The 24,015-nt window shown below is 41.2% G+C and overlaps 1 protein-coding gene across 4 annotated transcripts in view; it reads left to right on the top strand.

Moving 5' to 3' along the window:
- The window catches only part of numb (NUMB endocytic adaptor protein), a 533,145-nt gene that overhangs the window by 496,554 nt on the left and 12,576 nt on the right, over positions 1-24,015 (top strand). For all 4 annotated transcript variants that reach the window (XM_071662779.1, XM_071662777.1, XM_071662780.1 and 1 more), the window contains 2 exons: positions 19,048-19,299; positions 21,925-22,111. In XM_071662779.1, the coding sequence (XP_071518880.1) occupies positions 19,048-19,299; positions 21,925-22,111 (439 nt within the window). The remainder of the gene's footprint in view (positions 1-19,047; positions 19,300-21,924; positions 22,112-24,015) is intronic.

Below are 24,015 nucleotides of genomic sequence, written 5' to 3'. Positions count from 1 at the left end.
GGAGGTGGCATAGTAAAGTAGTTCATTTCAGTGTTCGTTGATATTAACATTATGGTTCCATATGTATATGATTTTTGGAGACGGCATTGTAAAGTAGTTCATTTCAGTGTTCGTTGATATTAAATGAGTTTTTGGTAATTATTGAAAGTAAATTGTGAGTCAGGGAAACCTTGAGTCCTTCCAGGGTTTGCTCTGGTTGTCGTCAGCTGACGTGTGTTGGTGTGAAATGGGGCTGACTCGCGTTACAATAGTTTACACAGAGCCAGGGCTACCGATGCAGTGGGGTGGGGAGATGATCATGTCTCACTCAACCGCTCCATTACGATGGTGAAGATGTTAGTCGCATGTTGTGATAAGACACACGGTGCCTGCAGAAGCCGTAGACGGAAATGACCGCGTATTCCCTCGCACATAATGACTTAGAAAATGGGACTTTGGTTCCACAGCTTCTTAACGAATTCCCACCGTACGTAAACCAAGCGGTCTTTGATGTCTCCGCGGTAAATTCTCCAGCTCCCAAGGGAGACTGTGATTGCACCTCTGTCATGTGTACATTTTCGTATCATAGATACGAGCACAAATCGCAGCCTCATGTAAGCAGGTGGCGCCTTATGCTTGCCTGACGATGGTTTTTAAGTCTGTCCTCTGTTCCCGTAACTGGAAGCAAGCTGCCGTCCAGGTACATACTAGGGAATAGCTCTTAACCTAGCTTAACTGCTCTCATACGTCAACACTTACACACACACACACACACACACACACGCAACTGAGCCATACATCTTGACACACCACGACTGTCTCCTGTTTCTCCTCCACGCTACGCTCCTCGGCCAGCACCATCGTCGGCCCTCCTCACCACCTGGTGAAGGAGGGGAAAGTTGTGGACGAGGAGGGAGGTAGGCCCCCTCGTCCGCCTCTACTTACCACAAGCTGGAGGCACAACTGTCGCTCATTAGTTATAAGCCTCTACCTACCTCTTACTGCTGCTGGACTGGGTCATTTTTCCTGATATATATATATATATATATATATATATATATATATATATATATATATATATATATATATATATATATATATTTTATTTTTTTATTTTTTATTATACTTTGTCGTTGTCTCCCGCGTTTGCGAGGTAGCGCAAGGAAACAGACGAAAGAAATGGCCCAACCCCCCCCCCCCCCCCCCATACACATGTATATACATACGTCCACACACGCAAATATACATACCTACACAGCTTTCCATGGTTTACCCCAGACGCTTCACATGCCTTGATTCAATCCACTGACAGCACGTCAACCCCGGTATACCACATCGCTCCAATTCACTCTATTCCTTGCCCTCCTTTCACCCTCCTGCATGTTCAGGCCCCGATCACACAAAATCTTTTTCACTCCATCTTTCCACCTCCAATTTGGTCTCCCTCTTCTCCTCTTTCCCTCCACCTCCGACACATATATCCTCTTGGTCAATCTTTCCTCACTCATTCTCTCCATGTGCCCAAACCACTTCAAAACACCCTCTTCTGCTCTCTCAACCACGCTCTTTTTATTTCCACACATCTCTCTTACCCTTACGTTACTCACTCGATCAAACCACCTCACACAACACATTGTCCTCAAACATCTCATTTCCAGCACATCCATCCTCCTGCGCACAACTCTATCCATAGCCCACGCCTCGCAACCATACAACATTGTTGGAACCACTATTCCTTCAAACATACCCATTTTTGCTTTCCGAGATAATGTTCTCGACTTCCACACATTCTTCAAGGCCCCCAGAATTTTCGCCCCCTCCCCCACCCTATAATCCACTTCCGCTTCCATGGTTCCATCCGCTGCCAGATCCACTCCCAGATATCTAAAACACTTCACTTCCTCCAGTTTTTCTCCATTCAAACTCACCTCCCAATTGACTTGACCCTCAACCCTACTGTACCTAATAACCTTGCTCTTATTCACATTTACTCTTAACTTTCTTCTTCCACACACTTTACCAAACTCAGTCACCAGCTTCTGCAGTTTCTCACATGAATCAGCCACCAGCGCTGTATCATCAGCGAACAACAACTGACTCACTTCCCAAGCTCTCTCATCCCCAACAGACTTCATACTTGCCCCTCTTTCCAAAACCCTTGCATTTACCTCCCTAACAACCCCATCCATAAACAAATTAAACAACCATGGAGACATCACACACCCCTGCCGCAAACCTACATTCACTGAGAACCAATCACTTTCCTCTCTTCCTACACGTACACATGCCTTACATCCTCGATAAAAACTTTTCACTGCTTCTAACAACTTGCCTCCCACACCATATATTCTTAATACCTTCCACAGAGCATCTCTATCAACTCTATCATATGCCTTCTCCAGATCCATAAATGCTACATACAAATCCATTTGCTTTTCTAAGTATTTCTCACATACATTCTTCAAAGCAAACACCTGATCCACACATCCTCTACCACTTCTGAAACCACACTGCTCTTCCCCAATCTGATTCTCTGTACATGCCTTCACCCTCTCAATCAATACCCTCCCATATAATTTACCAGGAATACTCAACAAACTTATACCTCTGTAATTGGAGCACTCACTCTTATCCCCTTTGCCTTTGTACAATGGCACTATGCACGCATTCCGCCAATCCTCAGGCACCACACCATGAGTCATACATACATTAAATAACCTTACCAACCAGTCAACAATACAGTCACCCCCTTTTTTAATGAATTCCACTGCAGTACCATCCAAACCTGCTGCCTTGCCGGCTTTCATCTTCCGCAAAGCTTTCACTACCTCTTCTCTGTTTACCAAATCATTTTCCCTAACCCTCTCACTTTGCACATAACCTCGACCAAAACACCCTATATCTGCCACTCTATCATCAAACACATTCAACAAACCTTCAAAATACTCACTCCATCTCCTTCTCACATCACCACTACTTGTTATCACCTCCCCATTTGCGCCCTTCACTGAAGTTCCCATTTGCTCCCTTGTCTTACGCACTTTATTTACCTCCTTCCAGAACATCTTTTTATTCTCCCTAAAATTTAATGATACTCTCTCACCCCAACTCTCATTTGCCCTTTTTTTCACCTCTTGCACCTTTCTCTTGACCTCCTGTCTCTTTCTTTTGTACATCTCCCACTCAATTGCATTTTTTCCCTGCAAAAATCGTCCAAATGCCTCTCTCTTCTCTTTCACTAATACTCTCACTTCTTCATCCCACCACTCACTACCCTTTCTAATCAACCCACCTCCCACTCTTCTCATGCCACAAGCATCTTTTGCGCAATCCATCACGATTCCCTAAATACATCCCATTCCTCCCCCACTCCCCTTACTTCCATTGTTCTCACCTTTTTCCATTCTGTACTCAGTCTCTCCTGGTACTTCCTCACACAGGTCTCCTTCCCAAGCTCACTTACTCTCACCACCCTCTTCACCCCAACATTCACTCTTCTTTTCTGAAAACCCATACAAATCTTCACCTTAGCCTCCACAAGATAATGATCAGACATCCCTCCAGTTGCACCTCTCAGCACATTAACATCCAAAAGTCTCTCTTTCGCACGCCTGTCAATTAACATGTAATCCAATAACGCTCTCTGGCCATCTCTCCTACTTACATAAGTATACTTATGTATATCTCGCTTTTTAAACCAGGTATTCCCAATCATCAGTCCTTTTTCAGCACATAAATCTACAAGCTCTTCACCATTTCCATTTACAACACTGAACACCCCATGTATACCAATTATTCCCTCAACTGCCACATTATATATATATATATGTATATATATATATATATATATATATATATATATATATATATATATATATATATATATATATATATATATATATATCCCTGAGGATAGGGGAGAAAGAATACTTCCCACGTATTCCCTGCGTGTCGTAGAAGGCGACTAAAAGGGAAGGGAGCGGGGGGCTGGAAATCCTCCCCTCTCGGTTTTTTTTTAATTTTCCAAAAGAAGGGACAGAGAAGGGGGTCAAGTGAGGATATTCCCTCAAAGGCCCAGTCCTCTGTTCTTAACGCTACCTCGCTAATGCGGGAAATGGCGAATAGTTTAAAAGAAAAATATATATATATATATATATATATATATATATATATATATATATATATATATTTTTTTGCCGTTGTCTCCCGCGTTTGCGAGGTAGCGCAAGGAAACAGACGAAAGAAATGGCCCAACCCACCCCCATACACATGTATATACATACGTCCACACAGGCAAATATACATACCTACACAGCTTTCCATGGTTTACCCCAGACGCTTCACATGCCCTGATTCAATCCACTGACAGCACGTCAACCCCGGTATACCACATCGATCCAATTCACTCTATTCCTTGCCCTCCTTTCACCCTCCTGCATGTTCAGGCCCCGATCACACAAAATTTTTTTCACTCCATCTTTCCACCTCCAATTTGGTCTCCCACTTCTCCTCGTTCCCTCCACCTCTGACACATATATCCTCTTGGTCAATCTTTCCTCGCTCATTCTCTCCATGTGCCCAAACCATTTCAAAACACCCTCTTCTGCTTTCTCAACCACGCTCTTTTTATTTCCACACATCTCTCTTACCCTTACGTTACTTACTGATCAAACCACCTCACACCACACATTGTCCTCAAACATCTCATTTAAAGCACATCCATCCTCCTGCGCACAACTCTATCCATAGCCCACGCCTCGCAACCATACAACATTGTTGGAACCCCCCCAAATATTTTTTCAAACATACCCATTTTTTTCTTTCCGAGATAAGTTTTTCGACCCTTTCCCCACCTTCTTCAAGGGTCCCCCAATTTTTTTGGGCCCCTCCCCCAAACCCCTTTGAAACCACTTCCGCTTCCATGGTTCCATCCGCTGCCAATCCACTTTCCCCGATATCTAAAACACTTTTACTTCCCCATTTTTTTTCCATTCAAAAAATTACCTCCCCTTTTTTTGACCCTCAAACCCCACTTACCTAATAACCCCTTTTCTTATTCAAAATTTTCTTTAAACCCTTTTTTCTTTCACACACCCTTTAAAAACTCAGTCACCAGCTTTTGCAGTTTCCCACATGAATCACCCCCAGCTGTATCATCAGCGAAAAAAACAACTGAAATCACTTTCCCCAAATTCTCCATCCCCCAAAAGACTTCATACTTTTCCCCCTTTCCAAAAATCCCGCCCCTTTAAACCCCCCAAAAAACCCCAACCCCAAAAAAAATTAAAAAAACCATGGAACACAAAACACCCCTGCCGAAAACCCAATTCCCCTGAAAAACCAATCACTTTCCTCTCTTCCAAAACGTACCCAGCCAAAATCCCGAAAAAAAATTTTCAAAGCTTCTAACAACTTGCCTCCCCCACCATATAATTTTTAATACCTTTCCCCAAAAAGCACTCTATCAAAATCATATATCCTTCTCCAATCCATAAAAGCTACAAAAAAAATTCCCTTTTCTTTTTTAAAATTTTTTCTCAATACATTCTTTAAAGCCAAAAAAACCTGATACCACACATTTCCCCTAAACCCCTTCTGAAACCCCACTGCTCTTTTCCCCCAAACTGATGCTCTGTACATGCCTTCACCCTCCCAATCAAAACCCTCCCCTATAATTTACCCGGAAAAAATCAACAAAACTTTACCTCTGAATTTGAGCACTCACTCTTATCCCCTTTGCCTTTGTACAATGGCCCTAAAGCACCTTTCCGCAAACCCCCAGGGACCCAAACCCAAAATCCCTACATACATTAAATAAACCCTTAAACCCAAACCCTTTAAAATAAACCCCAAAACCCCCCCTTTTTTTAAAAAATTTCCCCTGCAATACCACCAAACCCGCCTTCCCGGGGTTTTATCTTTCCCCAAAAAACTTTTACACCTCTTCTCTTTTTCCCAAAACATTTTTCCCTAACCCTCTCACTTTGCACCCAAAACCGACCAAAAAACCCTATACTGCCACTCTATCATCAAACACATTCAAAAAACCCTTTAAAAAACTCACAACCACTCCTTTTCCAAAAATCCCCCAAATACTTTTTAATCCCTCCCCAAATTTTGGGCCCTTCACTGAAGTTTTCCCCTTTCTCCCTTTTTTTTTACGCATTTATTTACCCTCCTTTTCCAAAACATCTTTTTATTCTCCCTAAAATTTAAATGGGAAAATCTCTCACCCCAACCCTCATTTTCCCTTTTTTTTCCCCCTCTTCACCTTTCTTTTTGACCTCCCCTTTTCTTTTTTTTTATACATCCCCCCCACCCAATTGCATTTTTTTCCCCCCGCAAAAAAACGCCAAAACCTCCTCTTCTTTTTTCACTAATAATCTTACTTTTCCCCCCACCACTCACTACCCTTTCAATCAACCCCACCCCCCCCCCTCCCTTTTCATGCCCAAAGCATCTTTGCCCCAAACCCCCAATATTCCCCCAAATACCCTCCCATCCTCCCCCACCCCCCCTTAATTTCCCTTTTGTTTTAACCAAAAACCTTTTTTCCCTTCTGTAAATCATTCCCCCCTGGTACTAAAATTTCCCCCCACAAGGGCTTTCCCTTTCCCCAAACTCATTTCTCTCCCCCCACCCCAACCAAACCCCCCAAAATTCACTCTTCCCCTTTTTTTCCCCAAAACCCATAAAAAAACATCAAAACCCCCCCCTCCAAAAGATAATATCAAACAAACCTCCCCCAGTTTTCAACCCCCCAAGCCCCCATTAACATCCAAAAAATCTCTTTTTTTCGCACCCTGTCAAAACTTAAAACCTAACGCTCTCCTGGCCAACTCTCCACTTTTCATAATATACTTATGTTTATATCTTTTCCCTTTTAAAACCAAAGGGATTTTTCCCCAAACACCAAATCCCTTTTTTTAGCACATAAAAACTACAAGTTTTTTCACCCCTTTCCATTTACAACACGAAAACCCCAAAGTAATACCATTAATTTCCCCCAACTCCACAAAAAAAAAAATTAAATTTTTAAAATTTTAAAAAAAAAATTAAATTTTATATATTATATATATATTTCCCCGGGATAGGGAGAAAGAATAAATTCCCCGTATTTTTCCCGCGTGTCGAGAAGGCGACTAAAAAGGGAAAGGGGGCGGGGGTGGAAATCCTCCCCCTCTCGTTTTTTTTTTTTTTTTCCCAAAAAAAAGGGGCGAAAAAAGGGGCCCAAAAGGGGGGAATTTTCCCCCAAAGGCCAGTCCGAAATAGTTTAAATGAAAAAATATATATATATATATATATATATATATATATATATATATAATATATATATATAAAATATAATAAATATATATATATTTTTTTTTTTTTTGCCCGCTGTCATCCGCGTTTGCGAGGTCGCGCAAGAAACAACGAAAGAAATGGCGCAACCCACCCCCATATACACATGTAAATACTACGTCCACACAGGAGGCAAAATATAAATACCTACAGACAGCTATTTACCAGGTTTTAACGCCCAGAGACGCTTCACATGCCCTGATTCAAACCACTGCCAGGCCCATCAACCCCGGGATAGCCACATCGATCAATTTCACTCTCCTAATTCCTTGCCCTCCTTTTCCCCCTCTGCATGTTCAGCACAGGCCCCGATAACATCTACACAAAATCTTTTTCACTCACTCCATCTTTCTCTTTCCTTTCCACCTCCAATTGGTCTCCCACTTCTCCCTCGTTCCCTCCACCTCTGACAACATATATCCTCTTGGGTCCAATTTTTCCTCTAGTCGCTCATATCTCTCCATGTGCCCAAACCATTTCAAACAAAACACCCTCTTCTGCTTTCTCACACACGCCGCTTTTTATTTCCACACAAAATATCTCTCTTACCCTTACGTTACTTACTCGTTCAAACCAACCTCATCCTCACAACACACCACACATTGTCCTCAAACATCTCCTTTAAAGCACACTCCATCCTCCTGCGCACAACTCTAAATCCATAGCCCAATAGCCTCTATCGCAACATACAACATTGTTTTGGAAACACTATTCCTATCCAAACATACCCATTTTTGCTTTCCGAGATAATTTCTCGACTCCACACATTCCTTCAATGTCTCCCTAGGATTTTTCGCCCTCCCCCTATCCCTTCCCCCACCCACCCTATGATCCACTTCCAATTGACTTACTTCCGCTTCCATGGTTCCATCTCCGCTGCCAGATCCACTCCCAGATAATCTAAAACACTGGTACTTCCTCCAGTTTTTCTTTTTCTTCCCATTTCTTTTTCTTACCAGTCAAACTTACATCCCAGTTGACTTGAACCCTCAACCCTACTGTACCTAATAACCTTGCTCTTATTCACATTTTTACTCTTAACTTTTCTTCTTTCACACACTTTAACCAAACTCAGTCAACCAACCAGCTTCTGGCAGTTTCTCACATGAACAGCCCCAAGCGCGGTCATCATCAGCGAACAACAACTGACATCACTTCCCAAGTTCTCCTCAACCCCAACAATGACTTCATACTTGCCCCTCTTCCAAAACTGCTTGCCTTTATACCGCCCAAACACCCATCCATAAAACTAATTGAAACAACCCTGGAGACATCACACACCCCTGCCGCAAACTTACATTCACTGAGAACCAAGCAACTTTTCTCTCTTCCTACACGTACAACATGCCATACATGCCGATCAAAACTTTTCACTGATATCACTGCTTCTAACAACTGCCTCCCACACCATATATCTTATACCTTCCACAAGCATCTCTATCAACTCTATCATATGCCTTCTCCAGATCCATAAATTGCTACATACAAATCCCTTTGCTTTTCTAAGTATTTTCTCAGATAACATTCTTCAAAGCAAACACCTGATCCACACATCCTCTACCAACTTCTGAAACCACCTGCTCTTGGCCCCCAATCTATTCACTGTACATGCTTCACCCTCTCAATCACTACCCTCCATATAATTTATCAGGAATACTCAACAAACTGTACCTCTGTAATTTGAGCACTCCACTCTCTCCCTTTGCCTTGTACAATGGCACTATGCACACATTCCGCAATCCTCACGCACCTCACCATGAGTCATACATACATTAAATAACCTTACCAACCATCCAATAATACAGTCACCCCCTTTTTAATAAATTCCACTGCAATATGTTTGCATTGAAGAATGTATGGTAAGAAATACATAGAAAAGCAAATGGAATTGGATGAAGCATTTTAATGGGTCTGGAGAAGGCATAAGATAGAGTTTGATAGAGATGCTCTCTGGAAGGTATAAGAATATATGGTGTGGTAGGCAACTTGTTAGAAGCATGAAAGTTTTATTGAGGCTGTAAGGCAATGATCCTGTAGGAAGAGGGGAAGTGATGGTTTTTCAGTGAATGTTGGTTTGCGTCAGGGTAGCATGATGTCTCCATGTTTTGTTTAATTTGTTTAAGGAAGCATTGTTAGGTGGAGGTGAATGCAAGAGTTTCGAAAAAGGGGCAAGTAGCAGTCTGTTGTGGAATAGAGTAGCTTGGGAATTGAAGTCAGTTGTTCCACTGATGATACAGTGCCTGGTGGCTGATTTGTGTGAGAAACTTCGCAGAAGCTGGTGACTGAGTTGGTAAAAGTGTAAAATAAGAAAGCTGAGAGTAAATGAAATAAGAACAAGGTTTATTAGGTATCATTAGGGTTGAGGGACAAGTTCAATTGGGAGGTAAGTTTGAATGGAGAAAAACTGGAGGAAGTGAAGTGTTTTAGATATCTGGGAGTGATTTGGCAGCAGTGGAACCATGGAAGCGGAAGTAAATAGTAGGGTGGGGGAGGGGGCAAAATGCCTCTGGGAGTTTTGAAAAATGTATGGAAGTCAAGAACATTATCTTGGAAACAAAAATGGGTATGTTTGAAGGAATACTGGATCCTGCAATGTTATATGGTTTGCGAGGCATGGGCTATATAGATAGAGTTGGTCGCAGGAGGGTGGATGTGCTTGGAATGAGATGTTTGAGGACAATGTGTGGTGTGAGGTGGTTTGATCGATGTAAGTAAGATAGTGTAAGAGAGATATTGGAATAAAAAAGAGTGTGGTTGAGAGAGCAGAAGATGTGTATTGAAATGGTTTAGTCACATGTAGAAATGAATGAGGAAAGATAGACAAAGAGGGTATAGTGTTCCAGGTGGAGGAACGAAGAGTAGTGGTAGACCAAATTGGTGGTATAAAGATGGAGTGAAAAATATTTGAGCGATCGAGCCTGAACATGCAAGGAGGGTGAAAGGCGTGCAAGGAAATTAGAGTGAATTGAAACAATGTGGTGTGTACTGGAGTCCAAGGTGAGGTCAGTGGATCGAACCAAGGCATGTGAAGCATTTGGGGTAAACCATGGAAAGTTTTGAGGGGCCTGGATGTGGAAAGGGAGCTGTGGTGTTGGTACATTATACATGACAGCTAGAGATTGAGTATGAACGAATGTGGCCTTTGTTGTCTTTTTTCTAGTGCTACTTCGCTCGCACGCTGGGAAGGGGGTGCCATTTCATGTGTGGCATGGTGGTGATGGAATGGATAAAGACAGCAAGTATGAATATGTACATGTGTATATATGTATATGTCTGTGTTTGTATATTTATGTGTATGTTGAAATGTATAGGTATGTATAAGTGTGTGTTTTTGGGCATTTATGTTTATACATGTGTATGTGGGTGGGTTGGGCCATTTTTCATCTTTTTCCTTGCACTACCTCGCTAATGTGGGAGACAGCAATATATATATATATATATATATATATATATATATATATATATATATATATATATATATATATATATATATAAATTCATTTTAACAGTATGGTTCCATATGTATATATGTTTTGGAGGTGGCATAGTAAAGTAGTTCATTTCAGTGTTCGTTGATATTAACATTATGGTTCCATATGTATATGATTTTTGGAGACGGCATTGTAAAGTAGTTCATTTCAGTGTTCGTTGATATTAAATGAGTTTTTGGTAATTATTGAAAGTAAATTGTGAGTCAGGGAAACCTTGAGTCCTTCCAGGGTTTGCTCTGGTTGTCGTCAGCTGACGTGTGTTGGTGTGAAATGGGGCTGACTCGCGTTACAATAGTTTACACAGAGCCAGGGCTACCGATGCAGTGGGGTGGGGAGATGATCATGTCTCACTCAACCGCTCCATTACGATGGTGAAGATGTTAGTCGCATGTTGTGATAAGACACACGGTGCCTGCAGAAGCCGTAGACGGAAATGACCGCGTATTCCCTCGCACATAATGACTTAGAAAATGGGACTTTGGTTCCACAGCTTCTTAACGAATTCCCACCGTACGTAAACCAAGCGGTCTTTGATGTCTCCGCGGTAAATTCTCCAGCTCCCAAGGGAGACTGTGATTGCACCTCTGTCATGTGTACATTTTCGTATCATAGATACGAGCACAAATCGCAGCCTCATGTAAGCAGGTGGCGCCTTATGCTTGCCTGACGATGGTTTTTAAGTCTGTCCTCTGTTCCCGTAACTGGAAGCAAGCTGCCGTCCAGGTACATACTAGGGAATAGCTCTTAACCTAGCTTAACTGCTCTCATACGTCAACACTTACACACACACACACACACACACACACGCAACTGAGCCATACATCTTGACACACCACGACTGTCTCCTGTTTCTCCTCCACGCTACGCTCCTCGGCCAGCACCATCGTCGGCCCTCCTCACCACCTGGTGAAGGAGGGGAAAGTTGTGGACGAGGAGGGAGGTAGGCCCCCTCGTCCGCCTCTACTTACCACAAGCTGGAGGCACAACTGTCGCTCATTAGTTATAAGCCTCTACCTACCTCTTACTGCTGCTGGACTGGGTCATTTTTCCTGATATATATATATATATATATATATATATATATATATATATATATATATATATATATATATATATATATTTTATTTTTTTATTTTTTATTATACTTTGTCGTTGTCTCCCGCGTTTGCGAGGTAGCGCAAGGAAACAGACGAAAGAAATGGCCCCACCCCCCCCCCCCCCCCCCATACACATGTATATACATACGTCCACACACGCAAATATACATACCTACACAGCTTTCCATGGTTTACCCCAGACGCTTCACATGCCTTGATTCAATCCACTGACAGCACGTCAACCCCGGTATACCACATCGCTCCAATTCACTCTATTCCTTGCCCTCCTTTCACCCTCCTGCATGTTCAGGCCCCGATCACACAAAATCTTTTTCACTCCATCTTTCCACCTCCAATTTGGTCTCCCTCTTCTCCTCTTTCCCTCCACCTCCGACACATATATCCTCTTGGTCAATCTTTCCTCACTCATTCTCTCCATGTGCCCAAACCACTTCAAAACACCCTCTTCTGCTCTCTCAACCACGCTCTTTTTATTTCCACACATCTCTCTTACCCTTACGTTACTCACTCGATCAAACCACCTCACACAACACATTGTCCTCAAACATCTCATTTCCAGCACATCCATCCTCCTGCGCACAACTCTATCCATAGCCCACGCCTCGCAACCATACAACATTGTTGGAACCACTATTCCTTCAAACATACCCATTTTTGCTTTCCGAGATAATGTTCTCGACTTCCACACATTCTTCAAGGCCCCCAGAATTTTCGCCCCCTCCCCCACCCTATAATCCACTTCCGCTTCCATGGTTCCATCCGCTGCCAGATCCACTCCCAGATATCTAAAACACTTCACTTCCTCCAGTTTTTCTCCATTCAAACTCACCTCCCAATTGACTTGACCCTCAACCCTACTGTACCTAATAACCTTGCTCTTATTCACATTTACTCTTAACTTTCTTCTTCCACACACTTTACCAAACTCAGTCACCAGCTTCTGCAGTTTCTCACATGAATCAGCCACCAGCGCTGTATCATCAGCGAACAACAACTGACTCACTTCCCAAGCTCTCTCATCCCCAACAGACTTCATACTTGCCCCTCTTTCCAAAACCCTTGCATTTACCTCCCTAACAACCCCATCCATAAACAAATTAAACAACCATGGAGACATCACACACCCCTGCCGCAAACCTACATTCACTGAGAACCAATCACTTTCCTCTCTTCCTACACGTACACATGCCTTACATCCTCGATAAAAACTTTTCACTGCTTCTAACAACTTGCCTCCCACACCATATATTCTTAATACCTTCCACAGAGCATCTCTATCAACTCTATCATATGCCTTCTCCAGATCCATAAATGCTACATACAAATCCATTTGCTTTTCTAAGTATTTCTCACATACATTCTTCAAAGCAAACACCTGATCCACACATCCTCTACCACTTCTGAAACCACACTGCTCTTCCCCAATCTGATTCTCTGTACATGCCTTCACCCTCTCAATCAATACCCTCCCATATAATTTACCAGGAATACTCAACAAACTTATACCTCTGTAATTGGAGCACTCACTCTTATCCCCTTTGCCTTTGTACAATGGCACTATGCACGCATTCCGCCAATCCTCAGGCACCACACCATGAGTCATACATACATTAAATAACCTTACCAACCAGTCAACAATACAGTCACCCCCTTTTTTAATGAATTCCACTGCAGTACCATCCAAACCTGCTGCCTTGCCGGCTTTCATCTTCCGCAAAGCTTTCACTACCTCTTCTCTGTTTACCAAATCATTTTCCCTAACCCTCTCACTTTGCACATAACCTCGACCAAAACACCCTATATCTGCCACTCTATCATCAAACACATTCAACAAACCTTCAAAATACTCACTCCATCTCCTTCTCACATCACCACTACTTGTTATCACCTCCCCATTTGCGCCCTTCACTGAAGTTCCCATTTGCTCCCTTGTCTTACGCACTTTATTTACCTCCTTCCAGAACATCTTTTTATTCTCCCTAAAATTTAATGATACTCTCTCACCCCAACTCTCATTTGCCCTTTTTTTCACCTCTTGCACCTTTCTCTTGACCTCCTGTCTCTTTCTTTTGTACATCTCCCACTCAATTGCATTTTTTCCCTGCAAAAATCGTCCAAATGCCTCTCTCTTCTCTTTCACTAATACTCTCACTTCTTCATCCCACCACTCACTACCCTTTCTAATCAACCCACTTCCCACTCTTCTCATGCCACAAGCATCTTTTGCGCAATCCATCACCGATTCCCTAAATACATCCCATTCCTCCCCCACTCCCCTTACTTCCATTGTTCTCACCTTTTTCCATTCTGTACTCAGTCTCTCCTGGTACTTCCTCACACAGGTCTCCTTCCCAAGCTCACTTACTCTCACCACCCTCTTCACCCCAACATTCACTCTTCTTTTCTGAAAACCCATACAAATCTTCACCTTAGCCTCCACAAGATAATGATCAGACATCCCTCCAGTTGCACCTCTCAGCACATTAACATCCAAAAGTCTCTCTTTCGCACGCCTGTCAATTAACATGTAATCCAATAACGCTCTCTGGCCATCTCTCCTACTTACATAAGTATACTTATGTATATCTCGCTTTTTAAACCAGGTATTCCCAATCATCAGTCCTTTTTCAGCACATAAATCTACAAGCTCTTCACCATTTCCATTTACAACACTGAACACCCCATGTATACCAATTATTCCCTCAACTGCCACATTATATATATATATATGTATATATATATATATATATATATATATATATATATATATATATATATATATATATATATATATATATATATATATATATCCCTGAGGATAGGGGAGAAAGAATACTTCCCACGTATTCCCTGCGTGTCGTAGAAGGCGACTAAAAGGGAAGGGAGCGGGGGGCTGGAAATCCTCCCCTCTCGGTTTTTTTTTTAATTTTCCAAAAGAAGGGACAGAGAAGGGGGTCAAGTGAGGATATTCCCTCAAAGGCCCAGTCCTCTGTTCTTAACGCTACCTCGCTAATGCGGGAAATGGCGAATAGTTTAAAAGAAAAATATATATATATATATATATATATATATATATATATATATATATATATATATTTTTTGCCGTTGTCTCCCGCGTTTGCGAGGTAGCGCAAGGAAACAGACGAAAGAAATGGCCCAACCCACCCCCATACACATGTATATACATACGTCCACACAGGCAAATATACATACCTACACAGCTTTCCATGGTTTACCCCAGACGCTTCACATGCCCTGATTCAATCCACTGCCAGCACGTCAACCCCGGTATACCACATCGATCCAATTCACTCTATTCCTTGCCCTCCTTTCACCCTCCTGCATGTTCAGGCCCCGATCACACAAAATCTTTTTCACTCCATCTTTCCACCTCCAATTTGGTCTCCCACTTCTCCTCGTTCCCTCCACCTCTGACACATATATCCTCTTGGTCAATCTTTCCTCGCTCATTCTCTCCATGTGCCCAAACCATTTCAAAACACCCTCTTCTGCTTTCTCAACCACGCTCTTTTTATTTCCACACATCTCTCTTACCCTTACGTTACTTACTTGATCAAACCACCTCACACCACACATTGTCCTCAAACATCTCATTTAAAGCACATCCATCCTCCTGCGCACAACTCTATCCATAGCCCACGCCTCGCAACCATACAACATTGTTGGAACCACTATTCCTTCAAACATACCCATTTTTGCTTTCCGAGATAATGTTCTCGACTTCCACACATTCTTCAAGGCTCCCAGGATTTTCGCCTCCTCCCCCACCCTATGATCCACTTCCGCTTCCATGGTTCCATCCGCTGCCAGATCCACTCCCAGATATCTAAAACACTGTACTTCCTCCAGTTTTTCTCCATTCAAACTTACCTCCCAGTTGACTTGACCCTCAACCCTACTGTACCTAATAACCTTGCTCTTATTCACATTTACTCTTAACTTTCTTCTTTCACACACTTTACCAAACTCAGTCACCAGCTTCTGCAGTTTCTCACATGAATCAGCCACCAGCGCTGTATCATCAGCGAACAACAACTGACTCACTTCCCAAGTTCTCTCATCCCCAACAGACTTCATACTTGCCCCTCTTTCCAAAACTCTTGCATTTACCTCCCTAACAACCCCATCCATAAACAAATTAAACAACCATGGAGACATCACACACCCCTGCCGCAAACTTACATTCACTGAGAACCAATCACTTTCCTCTCTTCCTACACGTACACATGCCATACATGCTCGATAAAAACTTTTCACTGCTTCTAACAACTTGCCTCCCACACCATATATTCTTAATACCTTCCACAGAGCATCTCTATGAACTCTATCATATGCCTTCTCCAGATCCATAAATGCTACATACAAATCCATTTGCTTTTCTAAGTATTTCTCAGATACATTCTTCAAAGCAAACACCTGATCCACACATCCTCTACCACTTCTGAAACCACACTGCTCTTCCCCAATCTGATGCTCTGTACATGCCTTCACCCTCTCAATCAATACCCTCCCATATAATTTATCAGGAATACTCAACAAACTTGTACCTCTGTAATTTGAGCACTCACTCTTATCCCCTTTGCCTTTGTACAGTGGCACTATGCACACATTCCGCCAATCCTCAGGCACCTCACCATGAGTCATACATACATTAAATAACCTTACCAACCAGTCAATTATACAGTCACCCCCTTTTTTAATAAATTCCACTGCAATATGTTTGCTTTGAGGAATGTATGTAAGAAATACATAGAAAAGCAAATGGATTTGGATGTAGCATTTATGGGTCTGGAGAAGGCATATGATAGAGTTGATAGAGATGCTCTCTGGAAGGTATTAAGAATATATGGTGTGGGAGGCACCTTGTTAGAAGCAGTGAAAAGTTTTTATTGAGGATGTAAGGCATGTGTACATGTAGGAAGAGGGGAAAGTGATTGGTTTTCAGTGAATGTTGGTTTGCGGCAGGGCTGCATGATGTCTCCATGTTTGTTTAATTTGTTTATGGATGGCATTGTTAGGGAGGTGAATGCAAGAGTTTCAGAAAAAGGGGCAAGTAGGCAGTCTGTTGTGGATGAGAGAGCTTGGGAAGTGAGTCAGTTGTTCACTGATGATACAGCGCTGGTGGCTGATTTGTGTGAGAAACTGCAGAAGCTGGTGACTGAGTTTGGTAAAGTGTATGAAAGAAGAAAGCTGAGAGTAAATGTGAATAAGAACAAGGTTTATTAGGTACATTAGGGTTGAGGGACAAGTCAATTGGGAGGTAAGTTTGAATGGAGAAAAACTGGAGGAAGTGAAGTGTTTTAGATATCTGGGAGTGGATTTGGCAGCAGATGGAATCATGGAAGCGGAAGTAAATTGTAGGGTGGGGGAGGGGGCAAAAGCTCTGGGAGTTTTGAAAAATGTATGGAAGTCAAGAACATTATCTTGGAAAGCAAAAATGGGTATGTTTGAAGGAATACTGGATCCTGCAATGTTATATGGTTGCGAGGCATGGGCTATAGATAGAGTTGTGCGCAGGAGGGTGGATGTGCTTGGAATGAGATGTTTGAGGACAATGTGTGGTGTGAGGTGGTTTGATCGAGTAAGTAATGAAAGGGTAAGAGAGATATGTGGTAATAAAAAAGAGTGTGGTTGAGAGAGCAGAAGAGGGTGTATTGAAATGGTTTAGTCACATGGAGAGAATGAATGAGGAAAGATTGACAAAGAGGGTATATGTGTCAGAGGTGGAGGGAACGAAGAGAAGTGGGAGACCAAATTGGTGGTATAAAGATGGAGTGAAAAATATTTTGAGTGATCGGAGCCTGAACATGCAGGAGGGTGAAAGGCGTGCAAGGAATTGAGTGAATTGGAACGATGTGATATACCAGGGTCAATGTGCTGTCAATGGATTGAACCAGGGCATGTGAAGCGTCTGGGGTAATCCATGGAAAGTTTTGTGGGGCCTCGATGTGGTAAGGGAGCTGTGGTTTCGGTGTATTATACACGAGAGCTAGAGACTGAGTGTGAACGAATGTGGCCTTTGTTGTCTTTTCCTAGTGCTACCTCGCGCACATGCAGGGGAGGGGTTTGTTATTTCATGTGTGGCGGGGTGGCGATGGGAATGAATAAGGGGAGACTGTATGAATTATGTACGTGTGTAGATATGTATATGTCATGTGTGTATATATATGTATACATTGAGATGTATAGGTATGTATATGTGTGTGTGTGGGCATGTATGTGTGTATGTGGGTGGGTTGGGCCATTCTTTCATCTGTTTCCTTGCGCTAACGTGAGACAGTGATAAAGTGTAATAAATAAATAAATAGAATATATATATATATATACAGGGGAGAAAGAATACTTTCCACATATTCCCTGTGTGTTGTAGAATGGCATCTAAAAGGGGTGGGAGTGGGGGGCTGGAAATCCTCCCCTCCAGTTTTTACTTTATCAAAAGATGGAAAAGAGAAGGGGCCAAGTGAGGATTTTCCCTCTAAGGCTCAGTCATCTATTCTCGCTATGCCTCGCTAACACAGGAAATGGCGAATATGTGTGAAAAAAATATGTGTATTTATACTTTTTTACATTCATGAATGTTTTTTGATCTTTTCAGAATCTTTGAACAAATGTTTTTGTTCAAATCTCTTCTTTTTCCCCTACTGAATTGTTTAATGCATTGTATACATAATCCATTACTGTAATGTCTTATATTTGGTAACTTATGAAGTATTGAGCTTTACTAGGAATCTCATCAACCACCTTTCATTTATCATTCCATCTCAAAAATAAATGAAATAAAGTTCTTGCACTTCACCATACAAATCTAGCTGCCACTAATGTCTCCCAAGGATGTTTTTACTAGATGTTTTAATTCTATCCTCTTAGCTTTATTCATATCCCTTGTCTTTGTCCTTACGAGCATAACACTAACACATTTGTTGTACATGATAAGAGAAACCATGCAACTCACTAACCTTTCTCTAGATTATAACTAATCTTTTGTCATTCAAGTGCACATTCCTAAATCCATCATGCTACAGTATTTAAAAACATTTATGAAGATAAGATCTTTTCAATATTTTCAGCATTATTTTTTTATTCTATCCATGCAGTGACACCCATACCAGAGAGTTCACCTATAGTGGAGAATAAGTCAGGAGATGCTGTGTCTGCCATGTGTCAGGAACTCTCTGCTGGATTGTCTCTTCTTTCAAATTTTTCGGATCCATTCTCATCTTCTCCAGAGAGCAGTTCACCTGCCCACAGTTCTTACACCACAGCAGCAACTACTGTTACTAGCTGCACAAATGTGGCCAGCACAGTGGTACCTAGTCAGCATGTGATATCAACCACAGCACAAGGAGGTAAGAGGTTAATGAAAAAGTTTAGCTTATGAATTGATATATGCATTTATGTACTAGTAATCAAAAATATTGGGCATGATGCTGGATGTAGACAGTGAAATATATCAATTAAATTTCATGCTTTTCCCTTCAAGATCTTTCATAGATAACTGAAATTACTAATATTTCAAAATTGCAAAAAGACAATATGGTTACTATCCAAAATTGTTCAGTCATTCATAATGAAAAATAGAATGTAATTTGGCTATGGTTGCATATAAAGAAACTGGCTTTGGAGATGTAAAGAGATCTCCATCTTTGGGATGTTCTCTGAAATTTTGATAAGGGAGTCATGATTAGCATTATAGGAATGTGTGCAGAGGATATTTTTGCAACTTTGGAAAGAAGATATTTAGCTGTACTATATACCCATCTAATATTGTACAGATACTGGTAGATCCTCAGTCCAAATATCCACAGTCCAAAAGCATCCAAAACTCAAATGCTTGGGCATGTAAGATTTTTTGCCAAAATGGCACATGAGTTTCGGAAGGTTACTCCTCCATTTTCTATGCTCTGCTACAGCCAGTGCCATGACTGTCATTGTTCTCCTAGTTACAATTCAAGTTAGTTTTGATTCATGCTTTTCTCTGTTACTTCTATTATTTTCATGATGTTTGCTCTTATGACATCCAGCACATATTCAAATCATAATGTTAGTGCCCTGATGCAAAAAGCAAGAATTACACTTACCATTATTCAGAAACTTGAGATTTACTTTTGCATGTGTGATTTAAGCAATGTTGCAAAGACGTAGTTACTTATTTCTGGGCCACTTTTGTGTGAAAAGGCTAAACTGTTTCACCAATAGCTGGAAATTAGTAAGCCATGTGAATTTATGACTGGATGGTTGCAAAAACTTTCTGGAAGCAAGTCCTGAGCAAATCTTCACAGATAAACAGGTTACTGAAAAGTATATTGACATTTTTCAAAGTTAGTAATGTATGAAAACCTTACTCCAGAACAAAGTGTCATGTGGATGAGGCAGACTTCTTTTGGTTTTGCATGTCCAGGAACAAACTTACTGGGTGAGATTTATATGGAGTATTTGCCTTGAAGAAGGTGAAGTACATAAAGACTGTGCCTAAGTGTGCAAATACAGTTAGTACGTTACTTATCTATCAATATCTCTGATGCCTCTTCCCCTTTGGAATTCCAACTCCCACAAGGGTTTGCCATGGCAATAGAGTCCCCATAATTAGTGAACTCTAGTACTGCTTCTTAGCCTTTAGTGTCTCATTCTTAACAGGTTACAGGCAGAGGACAAGTCTAGCACAGTGTTTGTAGAGGCTCCTACCCAGTGCTTCTGATGAATGTTCCTATCTACTGTTACTATGTATTGCTCTTACCATTTTGCCAGAAGGCAGGGCTAGCACATAGCATTCACCACAGGAATATCTAGTGTTATGAAGAATGAGCTGTGTTAGTCAATTGTTGTCAAGTGTTATGTAAGAGAAGGAGAGATTGTATGTTTGTGGACAGTATGCTAGTAGACCAAGTGTGGGCGAGGCAGAAAGAAAAGACAGCTATCTATGTAATGGTCAAGAGTGCTGATCTTTTTGCTATGAAGGGAGTGAAGGTGTTACCTATGACTTACAGAGATAATAAACTGGTGTGGATGACTCACTGGTTTGATTATTTTGTGATGGAGGTTCAGAAATGTTGTCATAAGGTAGGGTTGCCAGGGAAGTGTAAGATAATTCTCTTATTGAACAACTGTTTTGTTCATTGGGATGCTGATGTGTTAGTGTCCAGAAATGTTTTGCAACTTAAAGTACATTCTCCCAGCTGCACTTCACTGATTCAGCCAGTGGACCATGGACAAGTACCTAGTATGAATTGCTTCTTTTTTATCATACTTGATTAGGAAGTATGACTTTCAAGTAAAGTCATGCAAGGGAGTAAAACAAGGGGTATACTAAAAGCTTCAGTGAATGAAAAAAGTTAAGCAAATACTGTGCAAGAACCTTGCATGAAGGAGTACTTGTTAAAGTGATGAAACCAAAATGTATGTAGGTTAGGATATGTATGAAAATAAGAGTAGTGTTGATGGATGATATATGTACTATAATGGAAATTAGCATAGATAGAATGAAGAACAAATGTATGAGAAGGTTATGTAGTGTGATGAAGTCATTATAAAGGTGCATGGAGCAGAGTCTTTCAGGATGATATGGTCATATAAGTATGTGAGGCAAATGACACGTTGGTCAAGAAGTAGATCTTAGATTAGGTAGATAGAGTATTGTTTACAGCTAGGGATTTGTCATGTGAATATTGGAATTGGATGTATTGGAAGCATTTTGTATATGGAGATAGTATGAATAGACACACTAGTCTCAATTCATGAATCAACTTTGTGTGTAACTTGAAAAAGTAAGAGGCACTTATATAAAGGTGTGGAAGTCCATTTCATGTTAACACACTGAACATAGGTTAAGGATGTGTGGGGGTGATAATGTGGTGGATTTTATAAATTTGATACACCCCATGAAATTGAGAGTGTAGTAATTATAATAGATGGATTGATGGTGTTAAGTATTGATGGATAGGCTTCAATAAACTAATTTATTTAATTTCCTCCAGTCTTGCTGCCATCTGTTGACCCAATTCATGAAGAAAATCCCTGGGCTGGATCAAATATCAATGGTCAGCCTTCAAGTTTAGGTGATTCAACCCAAACTGATAATAAGAGGTCACTTGGAGAAGAGTGGCTTTCACAATTTAACCCACAGCCAAAAATTACCAATGGAACCACCACACCGCCACTAAGGTGAGTTTTGATTAATACAGGTCCAACTTCAAAGATCTGGAAAGCTTGAGACTTAGACTTTTTTTTAAGTATAGAATTTTTGAATTCTTAATTGCTTCTCCCACCATGCTTCAGAAAAAGGTAAATGATTAATTGATTTGCTTACATCCACTCTGTAGCTGTCATGTATGATGTTTGTAAACCAAAGCCAACCATATACAGCCAAACCTGACATACTATATCATGATTTCCCTTGTCTACTTCATATGCCTTGGTTCAGCCCGTTGACAGCACATCACCCCGTATATACCACATTGATCCAGTTCATCCTATCCCATACATGCATCTCACTTTCCTGAAAAATTTTCTGTCCCCAGTATCCAAAAACCTCCTTAGCTCTATCCTTCCATCTCCTCCTGGGTTTCCCTCTTCTGATATGTAAATTCTCTTTGTTGGTCTCTCTTCACCTATCCTCTGCATATATCCAAGCCATTTCATTACATCCTGGTCAGCTCTCTCACTCAGACTGTGCTTACTACCCCACCTCATTCTCATGTTGTCATTCCATACTACATGATCAACCCACCTTTCACCATATTTTAGCCTCCCAGAGTCAGAGTGATGAATCTGCTGACCACCCACCACCCAATATCAAAATTGAAGTTCCAAAATGTCTGTTACACACTTTTTAGAATGGCTAGATGGTAAGGGAATGAGTACTGATCAGTATGTAAGGGTGAGAATCTATCTGGCCTGTTAGAAAAAGTCTGTGGCAGACATTTTGGAAATTCACTCTGAACACCAGGCGGACAGTTGATTCATCACTGTGGCTCTAAGTGCTTCATATCATCCTAAAACACTCATTTCCAACACATCCACCTCCTTCCTTTCTTTTTCATTTAAAGCCCAAGACTCACATCCATATACCATCTGTACTATTATATCTTACAAAATACTCATCTTTACCCAGACAGACACCACCATCTTGTTTTCACATACTCTTAATGTGCCTAGGACTTTAGCTCCCTCTCCCACCTGTGATTCACTTCAGCCCCATTATTCTTTCAGTTACCACAGACACTTTTAGTACCTAAAACTCTCCATTTCTTCCATGGTCTTCCTATTCAAACTTTTCCTCAAACTACCCTGTCTCATTGTCTTACTTTTGTTCACTATACTCTTGACTTTTTTGTTTTACATACTCTTCCAAATTCTTTCACTAGCCTTTGAAGTTTCTCTATAGAGTCTTCCACGAGGGCCATATCATCTGCAAAGAACAATTGATTTACCTCTCATGTTCCCCAGCCTTCAGTATATTGTAAACCTGCCCCTCAGTCTAAGACCTTTGCATTTACCTTCCTAAACACTATGTCTACAAACTAATTAAACAACCATGGTGATATCACATATTCTTGATGCAGAACCACCTTTACCAGGAAACTCTCACCCTCCTTCCTTCATAGTTGTACTGTACACATGCCGTACTTTCATGGTAAAAATGCCTCTGCATTCGATAGTTTTATATTCCCACTATGTAATAATAGCACCTTCCGCATAGTTTCTCTGTCATCCCTCCCAAATGCTTTCTCTAGATCTATGAATTTCACATACAATTAACCCTCTCTGTACAAGCTCTCCTCATGCATTATCTTCATAGCTTGGTCCACATTGCTCCTCCTCAGTCAGATGTTCTGCATGTGCCACCACCTTTTCATTCACCAGTCTCCAATACACTTTATCAAGTATACTCATCAGATTAATACCTATGTAATTTGATCATACAGTTTGTTCCCCATGATATTAGTTAAGGGCAGTATATAGTATGTGCATTCTGCCGGTCTTCAGGGACTTCATCTTGAGCCATACACATGTTGAGCAGTTGAACTAAACATCACTGTTACCCCCTGTCTTGTGAAAGTCAGCTG

This window comes from Panulirus ornatus, chromosome 6 (assembly GCF_036320965.1).
Source record: "Panulirus ornatus isolate Po-2019 chromosome 6, ASM3632096v1, whole genome shotgun sequence".
Classification (NCBI taxonomy): domain Eukaryota; kingdom Metazoa; phylum Arthropoda; class Malacostraca; order Decapoda; family Palinuridae; genus Panulirus; species Panulirus ornatus.
This window is presented reverse-complemented; position numbering and strand designations above follow the sequence as displayed.